A 19,346-nucleotide genomic window follows, 5' to 3' on the forward strand; every position below is an offset into this window, starting at 1 on the left:
GAAGCTAACTTTTGTTTAGTCGGATGACGTGATTTAAAGTGTGGTGGAAGGCAAACCGATGAAGGTTTACGGTAAACTGTACTACTGAAGTTGGATGTGTTACGTGTGACCAGAATGTCGAGAAACGGAAGAGAATTGCAAGTCTCAAGTTCAAAAGTGAACTGAATAGCAGGATCAATAGAATTCATTGTTGAAAGAACTTTATTTCAATCATCTTTATTACCTTCATACAGGGTAAAAGTATCGTCTACGTAGCGGAACCATGCCGGGAAGTTTAAAGTTTCAAAAAATTTTGATTCATAATAATGCATGTAGATATCAGCCAGGATGGGACTGAGGGGGCTTCCCATGGCTAATCCCTCAGTTTGCTTGTAATATTTATTTTGGAGAACAAAATGTGTTTGTTTCAAACAGAGTTGAGTGAGAGAAATTAGCTCATCAATTTCGATGCAAGAGAAATGAAATTCGCGAAGTCTGTTTTCTAGACATCTTAATGCACCCTGCACTGGGACATTGGTGAATAATGATTTTACATCAAAAGAAACCATGAGTAAATTACTAGGAGAAATGTTTTTAACCTTTTTTACAAACTCTATTGAATTTTTTATGGTGTAAATGTTATTGTCTAATAGAGTGGAAAATCTAGAAACTAAATATTTAGCTAATGGATACGAGGCAGTACCTAAATTTGATACAATAGGGCGGAAAGGAATACCACTTTTATGAATTTTGGAAAGAGCATATAATCTGGCACAATTCGCAACAGATGGGATAAGCGAATGTTTTAAGTTGCTTGAAATGATTTGCGAAGATTTGATCGCAGTTTTTATTTTGGATAAGTCCGAAGGTGAAGGATCTTTAGGAATCGGATTATATGGTCCTTCGTTTAAGAGTTTAGTGACACCATCGATGTAAGTGTTCTTATCCATGACGACTATCTGGCCACCTTTGTCGGCCTTTGAAATGATAATATCTGGGTTAGAATGAATTTCACGCATTGTAGCTCTTTCTCTCGCAGTCAGATTTGGTTTCAAAGGTTTATTATTGAATTTCACATTATGAGCGATAAGATGCCTAATCATTTCTTTCTGTGAATCTGAAACTTTACTGAACTTGAAAGCTTTTTCGATAGGAGCCAAAATCTTTGGAATCGAGGGTTTACAGGTTTGTGAGAAGTTAAAATTATATTTTAGAATTCTCGAAAAAGCTTTCAAGTTCAGTAAAGTTTCAGATTCTATCGAAAAAGCTTTCAAGTTCAGTAAAGTTTCAGATTCACAGAAAGAAATGATTAGGCATCTTATCGCTCATAATGTGAAATTCAATAATAAACCTTTGAAACCAAATCTGACTGCGAGAGAAAGAGCTACAATGCGTGAAATTCATTCTAACCCGGATATTATCATTTCAAAGGCCGACAAAGGTGGCCAGATAGTCGTCATGGATAAGAACACTTACATCGATGGTGTCACTAAACTCTTAAACGAAGGACCATATAATCCGATTCCTAAAGATCCTTCACCTTCGGTCTTATCCAAAATAAAAACTGCGATTAAATCTTCGCAAATCATTTCAAGCAACTTAAAACATTCGCTTATCCCATCTGTTGCGAATTGTGCCAGATTATATGCTCTTTCCAAAATTCATAAAAGTGGTATTCCTTTCCGCCCTATTGTATCAAATTTAGGTACTGCCTCGTATCCATTAGCTAAATATTTAGTTTCTAGATTTTCCACTCTATTAGACAATAACATTTACACCATAAAAAATTCAATAGAGTTTGTAAAAAAGGTTAAAAACATTTCTCCTAGTAATTTACTCATGGTTTCTTTTGATGTAAAATCATTATTCACCAATGTCCCAGTGCAGGGTGCATTAAGATGTCTAGAAAACAGACTTCGCGAATTTCATTTCTCTTGCATCGAAATTGATGAGCTAATTTCTCTCACTCAACTCTGTTTGAAACAAACACATTTTGTTCTCCAAAATAAATATTACAAGCAAACTGAGGGATTAGCCATGGGAAGCCCCCTCAGTCCCATCCTGGCTGATATCTACATGCATTATTATGAATCAAAATTTTTTGAAACTTTAAACTTCCCGGCATGGTTCCGCTACGTAGACGATACTTTTACCCTGTATGAAGGTAATAAAGATGATTGAAATAAAGTTCTTTCAACAATGAATTCTATTGATCCTGCTATTCAGTTCACTTTTGAACTTGAGACTTGCAATTCTCTTCCGTTTCTCGACATTCTGGTCACACGTAACACATCCAACTTCAGTAGTACAGTTTACCGTAAACCTTCATCGGTTTGCCTTCCACCACACTTTAAATCACGTCATCCGACTAAACAAAAGTTAGCTTCATTTTATTCCTATGTTTTCCGTGCTCTTCAGGTTTGCTCCTCCAAACTAGCCCTTGATGAAGAACTAAATTATTTAAAAGCAATAGCTATTGACAGGGGCTTTTCACCCAACATTATTAATCAAGCAGTTAAAAAATTTTCATCTCAACACACTAAAAGCCACACTCTTATTTTAGGAGATTATAAAAATTCTGTTGTCATTCCCTTCTTTCCATCAATTGGCTATAAAGTTTCACATATTTTGCAGAAATTTAACTTTCGGGTTGTTTATTCTCCCATCAATAAAATGCCAACTTCTATACTCAAGGACCCCATTCCGGATATGAATTCCTGGGGTATTTATAGGATTCCTTGCCAGTGTGGTTTAATTTACATTGGCCAAACTAAGAGAGCCTTAAAATTTCGCGTCAAAGAACATGAGGCATATGTTAGAAAAAAGGAAACACAGAAGTCTTCTGTTGCTCAACATTGTTGGTCCGAAAATCACACTTTCAATTTTTCTGCTGCCAAAATTATTCAAAAAACATCTTCCATTGGAGAACTGGATTTTCTAGAGGCATTTCACGTTCATAAAAATCTTTCTGTTCTAGTTAACGATCCTAATTCCAATCCAAATTTGCCTTCGGCTTTTAGAGAAATTATGTTTTAGTTCTGGTTTCGCCAACAGATGGCGCCACTTGCTTATTCTTGTCCAGGCTTTCTTATCTTATCTAATCATTATTTCCTATCTTGTTCATTTGCGGTTTTGCAGCTGAAGATGATGGTTCGGTAAAACCATCGAAACTAGTCCTGTGAAAATTTTGTAAATATAACGCTGATTTTTGTTGTTTGACTTCTGAATTAGTGACTGTTATTAGTGTAAAATACACTTATACATGTTTTTCAAGAAATTATGTTCCTAATTTAATGTTATCTACTTCATAACTTGTAGGGAGTTAGTTTAATTTTCAAAATTGTTTTATGGTAAGTATTAAATTGAATTTAATAATAGTGCATAATACACACTTCTGTTAGTTTCTTAAAGTGAAATTACAAGCATGAAGTCGGTTGTATGGATAATTGCTTTATTCTATTCATTTTTTTGTTTGCTGATAGGTCCTTAATTTTTTCTTTGATGGTCCCTAAAAGTCCTTAATTTTCATGTAAGGAAATGTGTACGAACCCTGTATTTTTCTTTATTTTCTATAAATGTCAATATATTAAGATATATTATTTACGATTTATATATTGATATTATTATTGACTATGCTATAGTGAGAGTGTATATTTAAGATTAATATTATTGTAACTCGAATTCTGGATGCGAGTTCTTCAAACAAATTAAGCAATGATTTAAAATATTTTTTCTATTTGGAATGTCTTGTGGTCGAGGCACCTGGCTTCAAGCCTTTTCAGATGGGGGGGAATATTTGTAATAATAAAATTCCATAGTCAAGAATACACTTAAAACTCTTAACTGTATGTTCTTTTCATTTTAAATGGTGACGGTCTATTATTTGAAAGTACGTGGAATTAAATCCACAGCCCGTAGTCAAGTTGTTTTTCCTGCCTTTTCTACACGTACAGTTATAGAATGTTCTGGAAATATTTAAAGCGAACTGGATTGGCTGACGTCATTTCTTGGAAGCTCCGCCTTTCCAGAGGCTATAAAAGGACTCGCAAAAGAATATCGGGGGCCTTTTTCTTAAATGTCACGATGCAGTCAACTTCATACAAAATGTTATTAGTAGTTCTTTTTTATTTACTCCGGATATCTGATTTTGTAACTGCTATTTCTCCTAACCAATAATAAATGGATCCTGTTTTTTAAACTTATCGTCTGATAATTTAAGCTACGACTACATTTATGATTCTTCAACAATCTATTTATTCCTGACAAAAGCTGGTACATCACATATATATATGTATTGTTATGAATTGTACAGGTGAGGTAAGATAGCTTTCCCCGCAAAGCAGTTTTAGGGCTGCCATAAAATGGCAAGGAAAGGCCAAGTTGCCACATTTGGTGGCAAAATTGGTGATATCCCATGGACGGATGGAGAACCTTCTGGAACGAATTCTTACCGGTTTAGCCCAGAATGTTCTCGAACACAAGCCGAAAGCTATATAAACCCTGCTGGTCCGCAGTCAGAGAGGGAGTGCCTTACATAGAGTGCGAGGGATTGTGTCTCATCTAGTAAGTCCGTGCGCAGACGATCGAGTTGACAGCCGGCCAGCGAGTGCCAAGTGGGTCATCGAGTGCATCGAAGAGTCTCTTAGTGTATCGCGGTTAGTGCATCGTCGAGAGAGCGTGTTGAGCTCTGGGAACGACTGAACCGAAAATTCGGGAGCTGTGCTCTGTGCGTCGTCGAGTTCATCGTGAGTTGTAGCGTGGAGAGTCTCGAGAGTACATTGATCTCCGGGAACGACTAAACCGAAGAGTCGGAAGCTGTGCTCTGGTGCTTTGCAGTGAAGCTGTCTCCACCGTGATAGCTTGATAACCTGAAAGCTGTGTCGCTGATTGTGTAGGCGTGTTTATAGTGGATTTTCGACGACTGTAAAAGTGTTTTGGAGCTGTCCTGATAAATGTTGGTAAATAAAGTGTGTTTCGATACTTCATCAAGAAATATTGTCATTATTCACTCCAAATCTGCACGAACCCCGTATGAACATGAAGTGAAGAAAGAAAATAACGTAACAACTGGTGTCAGAAGAAAAAAACGCAACAATGTATATACCGAAACTTGCTCAGACAGATTGTGCGGATCATGTTAGTAGGTATGTGGAAGATGTGAATATCTGGTGAGTTATTGAATGGTGAGCATCATGCACATTAAGAATTACCTGAAATATATGTTTCACTAATTTTCATTTAAAAATATTTGTGAACAATATTTTGTGTGTAATTGCTAATACTTGTGAATTTCAGATTTATTCACCTCTATTTCATAAATATAAAAATTATGTATATTTAATAATAATGTTAACAAAATTTTAATCATATTCAAGAGTATTAAGGAAATTAAGTTGGAACAAATTGCCTCATGTCTTTGATATAGCACTGTGCATAATCCACAAATAAATGGATGGATTAAATGAATCCACATTTAATAATCACTATGTATAAGTGTGTTAGGGTAACTCTCATATATGACTGCTTAAAAAGAATATACCAGGTAACAAAGAAAGTTTGAGTGGTTTTTGAGAACAGTTTTGGTATATTAGTGTAGTCAAATTGATTCTGATGATATCGTATGTGTACATTCCTTTCAAACCTTATTCAGTAGAGAGTTGTTCAGTGCATCGACTGTTTCGCTGTAAGTTTTGTAGGAAGTGCAATTTTCGAAAGAACACATAATTGGGAAAAAAGATTTTGAAGCCTATTTTACTTTATGAGTAAAATTGGGCACAAAGCTAATGAAGTCGACAAAACAATATGCTCTGCATTTTGAGAGATATTAGTGAGTGAACGGACTGCTCAAAAGAAGTTCAGCTGATTTTCTTCTAGGGACAAGAATCTTGAATACAAGCCTCGTGTTGGTAGTCCATCCACCCTCAACAAAGTCCAGCTAGAAGAAGTCAAGCAGAATCCTCATCAAACCTACCAGGAACTTGCGCATAGGTTTTGAGTATATGATAAAACCATTTGATCACATCTTCATAACCTTGGGATGACATGAAAATTGAGGAAGTGGATTCCTCATGTTTTGTCTGAGGAAAACAATCTCCAGTCATTGAAAATCTGCTTTTGTTGCTGTCACGTCTAAAGCCTCCATCCTGGACTAAAATCATGTCTTGTGACAAAGAATAGATCACGTATGATAACCGGATAAGAAAACATCATTGGTCAATTTCCTGGTTTGGTATCACCGGCCGCTAAACCAGACATCCACCAAAAAAGGCTAATGCTGTGTGTTTAGTAGACCAGGATGGCATAGTCGACTATGAATATTTCAGCTGCACTGTCCCAGAAGCAGCCAGCACTAGTCAGTCAACAGATGAGTTCTCCTCTATGATAAGCCACTATGATAAAAAATTTTCTTGTTATCAGAACAATAATGCTTATAGCATATTTAATCAGAATCATTTCCTTATATTTACATAGGCAGTGACAGTGGAAGTGAGCAGAGTCTTCCTATATCTTCAGTAAACACCCTTCTTGCAATGGACACTAAACACCAAAGTACATCTAAAATAATAAAAAATCTTGATGATCAAGACATGAGAATAGATACTCAACAATTTAATCCTGATGCACTTTGGCAAAGACCTTTAGCTGGGTAAGTTAAAGCTATATAAATTCAAACTTGGTTTGGTACTTTTCGTTATTGGGACCGGATTCAGAAATGTATTTTGCATGTATGTATATGTGTATGTGTATACAGGGTGTTTCAGCAAATCGGGTGCAGACTTTCAGGTGAGATAGAGTCCAACTGGACGACAGAAAATCATATGGCAATGAATGGTCGGAAACGCTTTTCTGGATAGTAGTGACAATACAAAACACAAGAAAGCAAGAGCATGAATAGGATGAGGAAACATGTTTATTATGCTTAGTGTAACAGATATCAAGAAACAAGAACAAAAATAGACAACCATCATCATAAAGAGGGTGTTCGAAATTACAACCCTGGACCGTGATGCAGGCCTCTTACACCTCTGGTTCATGGAAGATCTGCATCACGCATGGAAGATGCATGACGCACAGTTCCTGCATCAAAGTCCGATGTGGTAATTTGAACACCTTCTTTGATGACAGCCGTTGTCCATTTTGTTCTTATTTATTTCTTGGTTTCTGCTGTACTAAGCGTAATAAACAAATTTCTCACCCTGTTTGTGTCCTTCCTTCCTTTTTTGTGATTTATGTCATCACTACCATGCCAGGAGAACCTCTCTAACCATTCATTGCTATACCATTTTTTATCGTCCAGGTATATCCTGTATCTCTCCTGAAAGTTTGTAACGGATTTGCTGAAATACCCTGTATATATGTATACGTACATATATACAGGGTGTCTGTAATCTGGACTGTAAAAGTTTGTAATCCAGGTGTCCATATCCGGAATGATCTATAATCTATATCAAAGCCTCAAACTTTTTTTTTTTTTTTTTTTTTTTTTGTGTGTGTGTATGTTTTACGCATGTTACACATGGGCATTTAATGTTTACGCATGCACTTTTACCACAAAAAACGAAGTAACTTTAACAACTTGCATTGAAAGAAATGTTTAATAAAGTTAACAAATAAACATTAAGCTCTTTTCTTTTTTTTTTTTTTTTTTTTTTTTTAATTTTGATATCTTTTTAGATCATAATTGCTCTTTATTTTATAAATTACGGTTTCATATTTTAATTGTATAATTTCTGCATGCCATCTTACCAGATTTAAATTGATGATCTATAATCCGGAAAAACCCTTAATCTGGAATCTTCGAGAATCAGTCAAAGTCCCGAGGAGTCCAGATTATAGACTTTGAACTGTATTGTGTATGTGTACATACATATATATATTATGTAAGGGAAATATGGTCCTGATAACAGAAACGTACCCTTTGTTTTATATGTAGTGATTTCCAAGCTTTCGATTGACAACACACCTAATTTAATTACCAATCTTATGACTAAAATGATTTTGATTGATTTTAAATTATTGTTATTATTTCATTAAAATTTGCCTTTCAGCGTAAATATGTGCATCATATATTGTGTATCGGTCATGGTCTTCAGTTGATAGACTTGACCCAAATTATCTTCGAAATGCATCTATATTTAGATTTTATTATCTTAATGTTACTTCACAATAATGGGGTTAAAAATGGAATTAGATTTATATTGTGGTATTTACAATTGTAATGTGTACAGATTACAAGTAAATCCATAATGATAGTAAAATTTGTGTATTTTTCATCAAGTGAAAAGCATGAGGCATAGTAATGTTGCAGTACGTTGCAACACATCATATGGGAATCACTTTTATGATGAATACGAAAGAATATAGCAGTAAAATAGTTGAATTAGATAAAATTCTCTAATTATTTTAATTTGCTCATATTTCTGTCATTTACTTTTATTAACGATAGAGTAACTAATGCTAGTAACTTGCATACATTCAAATATATTTTTATGTGCTTATTTGTTTATTTGTTTGGAAATTTATTAGAATTTCCAAGCAAATAAATAAATTATAGAAGGTCTGACTACTTATCCCCCCTTTTTTTGTTTGTGTGTATGTGAAAGAACTTAAATGAAAGCAAGATGTAATTTTTAAAAAAGAAAGTTGCAGAATATTGGTGTGTAGTTTTTATAACAAGCATTAATTTTTTATAGTAAGTAAAAAAGATGTTTGAAATTTTATATTTCATGTCAATTTGTATTTTTAAAGATGTAACTGAAGTATTAGATGAATAAATAAGTAGTCCAGACCTTGTAGGATTTTAAAATTAAGATGAATAAATAAATAGTTTATACACATACTGTGTAGTAATACTCATGAATTACATGTTTATATATTATTACTTAATCTTGTTAATTTTTCTTTTTTTTTTTTTTTTTTTTTTTTTATTCTTTTTACACAAATTTAATAAGAACTTAAATTAGAAATAACGTAGATTTAACTCATCACTGATGTAGTCAGAGTTTGTATGGTTCTTAAATTACTTCAAAGTCTAGAATTTTGGGAAACGATTTCTGGTTCTTAAAAGTCCTTAATTTTGGTCCAAATTAGCAAAAGGTCTTTCTCGTCTGACTTTTCTGTCTGCTTTTTACAACTGGCATTTTGAGAATGAATTAAAAATTTTTTGGGAATATTTTTCGATTTGTTGATAAAAATGTATTTGATGGGTCATCATCTGAATTTTATCCGTCCTCTTAATAGAGCACGAGGCTGTGCATCAATGAAACATTAACATTTCAAAATTATTTCTATTTTGAGAATGTTCATAAAATATTACATCAGAAACATCATTTCCCTTTTTGAGGTATGATTTCTTTTATTATGCAGTACTAAATTTATCAATTTCAAGATCAATTTGTATATAAAATTTCTGATCCGGGTATTTGTGAATATTCCGACTTTTTTTTTTACACCCATAATAAAATTTTAAAATATCATTAAAATAATGATAATAAATTAAGATTGTAACCAAGAAATAGCAATAAAATAAAACTATTTTATTTTCCCATGTCATATTTTAAAATAACATTATTTCCCATTTTTTGATTTAGGAATATTTTGGTTCTGGAAAATGAATAAGCTAATAAATGTCATGTATCTTATTCATTTTCCAGAGTTTCTGAAACATTTTCTAGCAAAAGCAAAATAGTTACTTTAGTTATTTTTAAATTAATTTAATTTTTCTTCTTTTGTATTATTTCATTTGAGTTTTTCCCATGTAATTGTTTCAGAATATTCAAATGTTTATAAGTTTTTTCTTAAAAATTCACTGTACACTTTTCTTTTCTGAACTTTTCATTCAAAAATCTTTTGGCGTTTTGCTCTAGCTAGGTAATTTTTAGACCTTGCACCTCGGAAGGCTTACAAGGATTTGAAAGCAAGATTTGTAGACCTATTATTCCAAAAGATTCCAGAAAAATGTGACCAAATGAAAGATATTTTCACAGTATTGATATGTAATGAATGAGTGTTATAAGAAATTTGTTATAAATTTCTAATTTTATGGAAAATTTTTGGAAGAACTGTGAAACAAAGTTATTAGAATTATCTGCCTTTAGTCCTAGAAGTCTTCATAACATATTTGTCTTTCCTGTATTTTCTTGAGACGCGAACATGTAAAATTTCAGATTTAGTCCTTGGACAGGCATCTGTAGAAAGGAATTTTTCTATTACTAAAGAAATTGAAAACTGGTAATTTAAACGATTCATCTTATATATCTCACTGCATGTCACACAGAATGTTTTGCCCTACAGTCTCTATGGATCTGCTGCACAGTGTCTGCTGTGAATTCTAAAAATCTTGCCAGCTCTAAATTTTGTTGCCTGTTGCTTCCCTAACTTCTAAAAATTCTGCCATACTGACTCTGGCGCCAGTCCTGACCTTGTATCATTTCATATTTATTCTCAATACTCATATTATTAAAGAAATAAAGTTAGTGTCTTCTGTACATTCTAAATACTTGCAGTTCTTTAGCATAACAGAAATCTTTAATTAAATCCAAAATTCTAAACTGTAGCGGAAACTTATTGAGGAAAAAATTATATAATGAGGAGGAAAATTATTCTTCAAAAGTGTATTGTTAAAACATTAGCAAATTAGGGGATGAAGCAGAGACTGGTGGAAACATTGGTTTGTTTATTGAAAAAAACAAACAAAAAAATATATGAAAGAGAAGAAACCTGATGTAAATTAGCTGAAATATCTTAATAATTTTCAAATTAAAAAGATGCATAAATATTTTTTGTGTGTTGTACAAAATATGTAATTCTTGTTTTGTAGCTCTTTTCATGTTATTATTCTAATATCTTTTTAGAATCAATATCATAATTACATAATTTTTAGAATCAATTACATGTGTAATTAATTATATATATTTTAAACTGTAAATTAAGTAATGATTTGAATATTATTTTTTTAACAGATAATTTTTAGAAATAAATAAAACAAAAACTAATAGTGTCCATGTAAATCTATAGGGGTTCGAAGTATCTGACTATGTATACAGTGTGAATCTGAACAAGTGGACAAAATTGAAGGGGTAGTAGAAGCTATATGATCAATATTCATCACAGAATGTATGGTCAGAACTCAAATGGCGAGCTGCTAGTTGGCATTGTAAATAATAGTGTAAAAAGGCTCGGTCATAGCACACAATGACATTTTCTACCATGGATTGCCGAGAGGATTGCTGGTTATACAAACCACGAAATTTCCAAGGCGATAGATTGGCCGAGGTGGTCCCATAGCTTGGCCACCAAGATACTGGATCTCTCATATTCGGACTTTTTCCTTTGGGGCCATATGAAAACCTAATTTATGAGTGCTTCATTAAAACCAATGTGGATCTAGTCGCCAGGACCACCGTTGTTGCCGGCAATATTCGGGATATGCCTGGTATCTTCACAAATGTCCATCAATTCATATCCTCCATGTGCAAAGCCTGCATTATAGCTGGCGGAATGTCTTTCGAGCAATTTCTATTAGCATGTTTCATTAATAAAATGTTTTCTGAAGTATTTACCCTCATTCTTGTGTTAATTCCTTAAATGTGACAGTGGAAAAACTACCCTTTAACTTCTCACCTCTTGCTTTCTGACCGATTCTAGGAAAAAAAAAATCCACATAAAAAAAAGCTCACAGGAAAAAAGCTCACAGGTATAATGGTCAAAGGAAAAAAGCACACACAGAAATATGCCCACATAGAAAAAAGCTCACATGGAAAAATGCCCACTTAGAAATAGAAATATGCTCACACAGAAAAAAGCTCACATGGATATATGCTCACATGGAAGTAAGCCCACTGATAAATAAAACTGGTGATGTAAATTGAACTGAAACTCAAGCAGCCAATAATAATTTTACAGCAATATTAACTGTCCTATCAAAATGCTTTGAAAACCAAAACTAACTCGGTCTGACTTGAGATTTCATCATGAACATTACACACTTGCTTTCCACGCTTTGGCCTATCTACACTGCTGCCTGTTTGCTTTGATTTCTTGCTACAAAATTATCAAAGATGAAAGCCTTTTGGAACATACACATTTAATGTGCCGACTTGTGTGTAGCCGCAACATGTTGCTGAAAATAAAACTGAAGATTTAATCTGCATTCACCCCCAATTTTCCGGTCATTGCTTCTGAGTTTGAATATATTACATATATATATAATATAATTTAAATAATTTTGCTTTGAACAATTCAAATAGGTGTACAATGCCCAAATCGATTAATTATTGATTGATTAATCTAAGGATATTTCTACATATTTTATTTATCAGTGGGCTTATTTCTATGTGAGCATATATCTTTGTGAGCTTTTTTCTGTGTGAGCATTTTTCCATGTGAGCGTTTTTCTATGTGGGCATATTTCTGTGTAGTCTTTTTTCCTGTGGTGGCCATTTTTCTGGTCACCTTTCCAACCATACATTCTATGATGAATATTGCTTTTATAGCTGCCTTCTATCACTCCCTTAAGTTTTGCCCACTTGTTCAGATTCACCCTGTATAAATATTTGTAACTAATCACTCACCTTTAGAACTTTTCTATGCATGTTAAGGTAAGGTGTTATATTTATTTAATCTTTAAATCTATTAAGAATCTTTAAATCTATTATTTATTTAATCTTTAAATCTATATCTGTGGACATACGATAGTGACACAAAAATGTAAATATTAACATAAACATGTTTGTTCTCAGAGTTGTATTACAGAATAGAGGTTTGGGTATAGATAATTGCTTTAGTTTATTCAATTCCCTTTGCTGATAGGTCCTTAATTTATTTCACTAGTTATTCTTAAAAGACCTTAAAAGTACTTTATTTAAGTGTTTAGTAATATATCGAACCATGTGTAGTGAGTAATGCTTATAAAAAAGAAATTTTATTGATCATCTTAGGCTTAACACAACCATGTATGTAGCTTTGTTAATGACGTACTTAAGTAATAGGCAGTTTCAGTTAAGTTGGCTAAAATTTTTAATTGCTAGAACAAATGTTAAGTTTTTAAAAATTTCAATTAAATGTGTTAAGTTTGTTACTTTCTTTAGTAATTTTATTTTTTATAAATGAACTGTTTTCAATCCTTTTCTCTAATCTTGTAATTGTTTGAGGCATTTGTAATTGTTATGTATTTTCATGCAGAATTGTTGCATGTACCTGCATTGTACCTTTTTAATACTAAATTTGTCAGTGAAAATTGTAATTAGGTATATTATAGAGTATTTTCCTTATTTGTGGAATTCAGTATCTTTTATATAATATTATAGGAAGTTGCAAATGGCACATGTTGATCATCTGGGAAGAGTGACTACTGAATTTGAACCAGATCCTGAAAAGAAACGTGGTTTGTATTTTATTATTATTATTATTATTTTAATATTATTCACAAAACTGTTTGCTATATCAAACAGCAGTAATAAAAAAATATTTGTATAATGTTATTCATTGTATCCATTTTAAAACATTATACATCATAAGATAACTGTCAAATATTTAAAAGAAAAGTATTGTAGGGTACAAGTGTGGGGATCCCCTTTCATTTATTTATAATATATATTTAAAAAGTTTATGCAGAATTATAAACTAGAATTAAAATTATAAACTGACAAAATATATAAATTTTGTTCAATTTATTTGTTTGTACAATTTTGTTCAGTTAATGCTGGCAGAATATATGAGTAATAACCAATTAATTATTTGTTTAAAAAGCTTATGCATAATGTTTCAAAATTATAAATGACAAAATATATGAATGTAATTTATTATCCTCTTCATCCATGACCATGAGCACAAATACACATGCACCATTTAGACTGATTTATTCTCAAAATGATGAACAGGGATCATGTAGAACAGATTTTTCCTGGTGTTATTTTTTTCTCTGTTTGTTTCCACGGTGTTCAAAGAGCACAGACATAAGAAGACAGGAAATTACCTTTAAGTAATCTAAGCTGATATCCTGATCATTATTTATAATTAGCTGTTCTATTAAATTATGCTTAATTTTGTGCATTTATTAGTCCAAATGGGCTTTATCCCTGAAGGACTATTGTTTTCATTTTGCGATTATGCGTTGAATCACTATAAATGTGAGTTTCACTTTTCAAACTGTTGCCACTAAATGTTAGAGTCCTGCATTATATTTGAAGAAATTAAATAATGAAAAATCTGCTTAAAGGAAGTTATATTTCTCGCATTGTGATAAAACAAGGGTACATACAGGGGTTGGACAAAAATATGGAAACACCTTTAAAGAAACATGTTTCTTTGCTTAATATGGTGTAGGAAACCCGTTGGCATCCAAAACAGCTTGCAGTCTTCTCAGAATGGATAAATACAGTTCCTGTACGTTTGCCAAGGGAATATTATACCATTCTTCCTGCAAAATGGTGGCAAGTTCAGATAATGATGTTAGCGGTGGATAACGAGAATGCACTTTCCGTTCCAATGTAGACCACAAAGGTTCGATAATATTCAGTTCTGTTGACTGTGGTGGCCAGGGGAGATGGGACAACTCATCCTCGTGCTCAGAAAATCAGTCCTGGACAATGTGAGCTGTGTGAACAGGGGCTTTGTTGTCTTGGAAGACACCATCACCATCGGGGAACAAAGTTTGTACCATGGGATGAACTTGATCGGCCAAAATGTTCACATAAGTCTTGGTAGTCATGTGCCCTGACACAGTTATGGGGCTAGCAGAGAACCACGATATGGCTGCCCAAACCATAACAGAACCCCCGCCATGTTTCACTCTTGGCAACAAGCAGTCTGTATTATAGGCTTGAGACGGCATTCTCCAGACGTAAACTCGGCCAGAAGTGGGAAACAATGTGAAAGAAGACTCGTCAGACCATATTACTCGCTTCCACTGCTGTATAGTCCAGGCTTTTATGACTTAAACACCACCTTTTTCTGTTACGGGCATTAGTATCACTGATGAGTGGCTTCTCAATTGCAGCACGGCTAGAAATTCCCTGTTTATGAAGCTCCCTTCTAATTGTTTTGGTACTCACAGGATTCGGTAACACAACACGAAGTTGTATAGGTGGCGTCAGTAGTCAAAAACGCCAGCACTACCTACTTATTTTATTAAAATCAATCTTTCTTTTCAAACATGCATTTCACAAGGTGTTTCCATATTTTTGTCCATCCACTGTAGAGCCATCGAATTTTGAATGATGGAACTGTGTATCGGAAATTCTAAAGATATGCTCATTTTAAAATTATTTTGCGACATTGCTATTGAACTGAATTAACTGGTTTAAGGGCAAAGAACATAATATTTAATAAATAAAGGAAACACAAAAAACGTTTAAAAAAACTGAAACATAATTTAAAATCTGAAACCTTTCGGATTTTTTTTATATATTTGTAAAAATACAAGCATTTTCCAAATTAGTTTTTCTATGTATACTTTATTTTGTAATAAAATGGAATAGGTAAATTTTATTGTGTTGTAATTGTAATTATAGTTATTCAATTATTATATTTTATTGTATGATTTTTATTATATATTATAATTGTAATTCTGATTATTACATTATTACAAATAATTGTCCTAATTATTACATTATTACAAATAATTATTACAAATAATTTTTTATTATTATATGATAGTAAATAATTATTGAAATTATATGATAATTGATAAGTATTGTATCTTTTTTTAAAATTTGAGCTAATATATACTCCTACAGCGTTGCTGGTTCTTTTCATGGACTATTTCTCCGTTTCCATGTCACGAAATGCAGTGACACTGTATAGCAATTTCTTACAACCAGCATGAAATGCTTTGTTTTCACCAACTGAACTCATTTTAATGATAAAAAAAAGCTATCACTAACACAAAAGACCACAATATTGGCAAATGTCATGGCAAAATCAACTACGATCTTCTAGGTAAATTCCACACAAATGGGGTGAAAACCCTATTGTTTCCTTTTTTTACTTTGAAAAGAATACTTCCATTGAAAAATATAGCTCCAAGATTTTTAGTGACTTTAAAAGTAAACTATGAAACATGCATTGTCATTATAAAATTCATTTTTTATGAAAAAAAATTCTATATTCTTGGTTCCCAGGCTGTAAACCGATGTGAATTTAGCCGAATGTGAAAGGTGCAAAAGACAATTGACAATAGGATCACTCGATGACACAATTTTCTTATGACATCTCACCTTGTACCTCACATAATTAATGCCCTTTTTGGAGGATTCTATGTATTTTGGCTGAATGCCAGCTGAAGCTGTGTTTGAGATGGTGGAATTACGTAGCGTATTCGGAAACTAAGTACCGTTTCATTCTGGCGCCGTCGCAGCGCTGTGGTAGGCGTCCCGTGCATGCGCACTAGTCTTTCTTGTTCACTGACTTTCAATTGTCACCATTTTGGTTGCTCTATGTTGTGTTTTCAGTTTGCTGTGCACATTCAAAATGTTTAAGACAATTAATTCTCCCGCTGACTGTGAGATTCGTGCCGTGATTCAATTTTTGAATGCGAGGAATGTTAAACCGGCCTAAATTTATCATCAAGTGACAGAAGTTTACGGTGAATATGCGATAAGTGATGGAATGGTGAGAAAGTGGGTAAGAATGTTTAATGCAGGTCGAATAAATGTCCACGCCGAGGCTCGGAGTGGTCGGCCTTCTGTTGTCACCGATGATTTGGTAAGGAAAGTTGATGAAGCAATTCATGAGAACAGACGCTTCACAATGACAACTCTTTCAGAGGCATTTCCACAAATTTCACGGCGCCGTCCGACTATCACTTGTTCCTGCACATAAAACGCGAGCTTGGTGGCGAGCGCTTTGGATCTGACGATGACACGAAAAATGCTGTGGAGTCGTGGTTATCAAAACTGGCGGGAAGTTTCTTTGACGATGGTATACAAAAACTGGCCACCTGCTATGACAAGTATTTTCGTGGAAAAATAAAATTGGATTCGAAACAATTGTTTTACTTTTTTTTTTTTTTTTTTTTTTTCAAAACGGCACTTAGTTTTCGAATATGCCTCGTATAATAATCTATCATTTATTAATTATGCAAAAGTTTTTTTTTTTTTTTTTTTTTTTTTTTTGTGTGTGTGTGTGTGTGTGTTTGTATAGTGTGATGGAACAGCACACACAAATTAAATTTTCACATGAATGTGAAACGTCATGAAAATATAGAATATCAGTTTACTGGATTCCTGTAAATGTTAGACTTCTTAATTTTTACTAGAAATGTTTTGGCAAAATGTATAAATAAGAATTAGCTTTTCTCTGTATTAAGCCTTGTTTTTTTTTTTTTTTTTTTTTTTTTTTTTTATGAAAATAAATAAATTATAATAATTATTTTAAAAGAAATTATAAATTAGTTTTAAATTAACATACTTATGTTCAATTCATTATCTGCTTTTTTAATTTTAATTAATTAATTAATTAAAAATACTTTTACTCATATGTATTAATATATTATGGATTTTTATTACATCAATTAAAATTTAGTATTTTGCATAGAACTTGAAAGCATTATAAAATTTCTTTTCAGAATCCAGGATTTCAAGAGCTGTTAAGAAACTAGTCAACTGGGATGCAAATAAAGTAAGTGTCTGTGTGGAACTTTGGCTAAACGACTGCAGATATGTTTAGTTTGTTCGTCATATGATAAAAGAAAATGTGTTTTCTATTTATTTTTGAAGAAACATTTGTATTTGATCCTAGATTTAATAAAAACTGCTATTTCTCAAAATCTTAAGGAAATTAATTTTTCATTTGGCATGAAATGCTCCATGATATTTCTAATAATCGTGTAGTTCATTGAATAATTTCTTGATTAGTTTACACTGAGGAAAAGTGTTTTTGATATTTTTCTTCATAACAAAATTAAAAGGTTTAATTCTAATTCAGTTCTTTTAAATTCTAATTTTAAGACTTCATAACAAAATAATTAAAAGACTTTAAATTGTAACATTTCTGTAAATTTGCATACATGTCAATTTAGCATTTGTTTTAAATTTATTTCTTAAATATGATGCAAATCTGAATCAAATCAATCTAAGAGTTTCAGTCATTACTTTAGGATCAAGAAGAAATGGCATGGAAAGTAGCTGAAAGGATAGTAAAAGACATCTGCAGTATAACTATGCCAGAATCTGTTGATTCTATGCCAAAAACTATACCTGATTCTATACCTGAAATAGATGATTTTTTATTTGACAGCAGCCCATCATAGCCAAAATTGCTCTTTATGGTAATGTTATTTTAAATTTTATTCCATTGCATTATTCACAGCTTGATTTTTAATGACAAAATCATTCTAATAATATGTATGTTCAAAAATAAAACTTAATTTTACATGAAATTCTTGTGTTGTGAAATTATCGTATTATTTTTCTTGTTAGTACAACACTGCATGAATAATAGTAAAAAGATGACACCTCTCAGAGGATTAATAGTAAGAACATCCTAATAAGATATTTGTATTTGAATTTAATAAGAGTTCTGCAATATAATCACACATGGCCAAGTTTCGTGTATTTGTGTACCAATCAATTAAATATAATGCTAATAAATAATATTAATGATCACCGAAATTTTAATATGAATAAAATAGGTTTTGCTTGCTTATCTTTATGTGGAGTAAATTCTCAATGGAGAATTTTGTTTGCCTGTACAAGTTGCACCCAGAAAGTAACCACATAATTTCTTGCAAATAAGGCAAAAGATTACTAACCTTCAAATAAATTTAGCTTCTTCAAAATAATCACCAGAAGTGTGTATGCAAATTTCTAACGTTTCTTCAGGTCATTGAAACACATTTTATAGCTGTTGGAACTAACCATACATAAAATGCACGTAACATTAACAATACACTTTCAAATCTCTGTCCTTTCATAGCCATCCTGTGCTTTGGAAAAAGAAAAATCAGCTGGCAATAAGTTGGGAGAATATTGTGGGTAATTTGTCACTGCAGTTGAATACTTAGCAAGATGTTGTACAGATACTGCTGGGTGGGGCCTAACTTTATTATGTTAAAGAAACCATTGCCCAGAATCAAAAAGCTCCTTCCTGACTTGCTTTGTCCTGTTTCTTAATCAGCAAAGCACCTCCTTGTAGAAATACTTATTAACTGATTGATTTTCAAGAACAGGTTCGTGGTGAGTTAATCCTTTGCAATAAAAACATGCAGCCAGCATCACCTTTGATTTCGGCATTAGGGCTTTTTTTTTTGTATGATAGAAGACAGTCCTTTTCCTTTGTGTAGTTTTTCCCCCCCTCCCTAGGTCATATTGTAGTAACCACGTTTCATCTAACCCTATGATGTACTTAAGAAATTGTTTTATCTTCAC

At 32.5% G+C, this 19,346-nt stretch overlaps 1 protein-coding gene across 2 annotated transcripts in view; it reads left to right on the top strand.

Annotated features, from left to right (window-relative positions):
* pkaap (A-kinase anchoring protein pkaap) overlaps positions 1-19,346 on the top strand; it is an 81,543-nt gene that overhangs the window by 51,157 nt on the left and 11,040 nt on the right. For both annotated transcript variants that reach the window (XM_035362929.2, XM_035362930.2), the window contains exons 10-13: positions 6,451-6,625; positions 13,287-13,363; positions 17,546-17,598; positions 18,077-18,247. In XM_035362929.2, coding sequence (XP_035218820.1) covers positions 6,451-6,625; positions 13,287-13,363; positions 17,546-17,598; positions 18,077-18,229 — 458 coding nt within the window. In that variant the 3' untranslated portion in view covers positions 18,230-18,247. The remainder of the gene's footprint in view (positions 1-6,450; positions 6,626-13,286; positions 13,364-17,545; positions 17,599-18,076; positions 18,248-19,346) is intronic.

Source organism: Stegodyphus dumicola, chromosome 9, assembly GCF_044657685.1.
Source record: "Stegodyphus dumicola isolate Sdum_Otavi_A_Nest chromosome 9, ASM4465768v1".
In the NCBI taxonomy this organism is placed as follows: Eukaryota; Metazoa; Arthropoda; class Arachnida; order Araneae; family Eresidae; genus Stegodyphus; species Stegodyphus dumicola.